General features: G+C 32.9%; 1 protein-coding gene across 1 annotated transcript in view; it reads left to right on the top strand.

Moving 5' to 3' along the window:
- Positions 1-1,214, top strand: part of LOC103212876 (cilia- and flagella-associated protein 47) — a gene marked incomplete at its 3' end in the record, with an annotated part of 63,092 nt that overhangs the window by 11,004 nt on the left and 50,874 nt on the right. Inside the window, exon 3 of the mRNA XM_007958803.1 lies at positions 1,065-1,180. Within this exon, the coding sequence (XP_007956994.1) occupies positions 1,065-1,180 (116 nt within the window). The remainder of the gene's footprint in view (positions 1-1,064; positions 1,181-1,214) is intronic.

Below are 1,214 nucleotides of genomic sequence, written 5' to 3' on the forward strand. Positions count from 1 at the left end.
ACTTCCGTAGTGATACTGCCTCGGAAACCCAAGGAGGGGTCGCTATGAGTCAGGGCTGACTCGACAGCACATAACAACAACAACATACATATGTATATATGTAAGCTTTTATTTATTTTTATTTGGAAGACTGTACCCAATATGGAGTAAGTGGCTTAATACATGTGCCTGGCATATAAGCTAAGGATTGAATAAATATCACTATTACTGGGATTATTATTGCTGCTCTTGTTACCATTTTTAAGTTTGTAATATAGTGTACTTGAAGGCTAACAAAATTAGTTAAGATCTCCAATATTATATCTAGATATTTCCTTAGGTTAAAAAAAAGGTAAGATCTAGCCACCTTTCTATTTTATAAAGTGACAGAAGAGAAATCGTGAACAGGAGAGTTTAAGCCTTTTGAGCCTTATATTTTCATGTATATCATAGAACAAACAAACAAAACCACTGCCATCAAGTTGACTGTGACTCATGGTGACCCTATAGGACAAAGTACAACTGTCCCATAGAGATTCCAAAGCTATAAATCTTTATGGAAGCAGATGCCATATTTTTCTGCCATGGAGCAGTTAGTGGGGTTGAACTGTCAACCTTTCAGTTATAGATGCCATAATATTTATTTGTCTTTCAGGACTAGTTTGTGCATCGGTCATAATAACATACTTAATAGTGCTTTGCATTACTATCCAAATATCAAATTTAAGTATCCTTATAAGATGTATATATAGAATGATAATTTATTTTTGAAACTTGTGTGAAAACATATGTTACAGATATACTACAGGAAACTCTTTAAATTAGAGACATATATGGAGAATAAACATACCATTTTATACCTTAGACTTTGTCTTAGACACAAAATAATATTTTAAAACATCAATGACTTCTTTTATTTCATCAGATTTGGCATCATACAAACAACTTTACTTTGTCAAATTCCACTTTTTTCAAGATAAGGCAAAAAAATATAGGCTTATGTAGAGCTGGCAATGGGAATAGGGTTAGCTTTTAGGTTCTGATTGTTAAAAATTAACTAAATGCCCTCTTTTCCCTTCACCTAGACGAATTCCATCCTGTCAATTGGAAATTGAATCAGAAGTCAATTTTGGCAAATTGGTTGCCAATGGTAAAGTGTATTGTAAAGAAATTCATGTCATCAACAGTGGCAAATCTCCAGGTAAATATTTTCTGTCCTATAAATGAACTTACCT

This window comes from Orycteropus afer, unplaced genomic scaffold (assembly GCF_000298275.1).
Source record: "Orycteropus afer afer isolate SDZICR_OR568_19922 unplaced genomic scaffold, OryAfe1.0 scaffold01136, whole genome shotgun sequence".
Lineage (NCBI taxonomy): Eukaryota > Metazoa > Chordata > Mammalia > Tubulidentata > Orycteropodidae > Orycteropus > Orycteropus afer.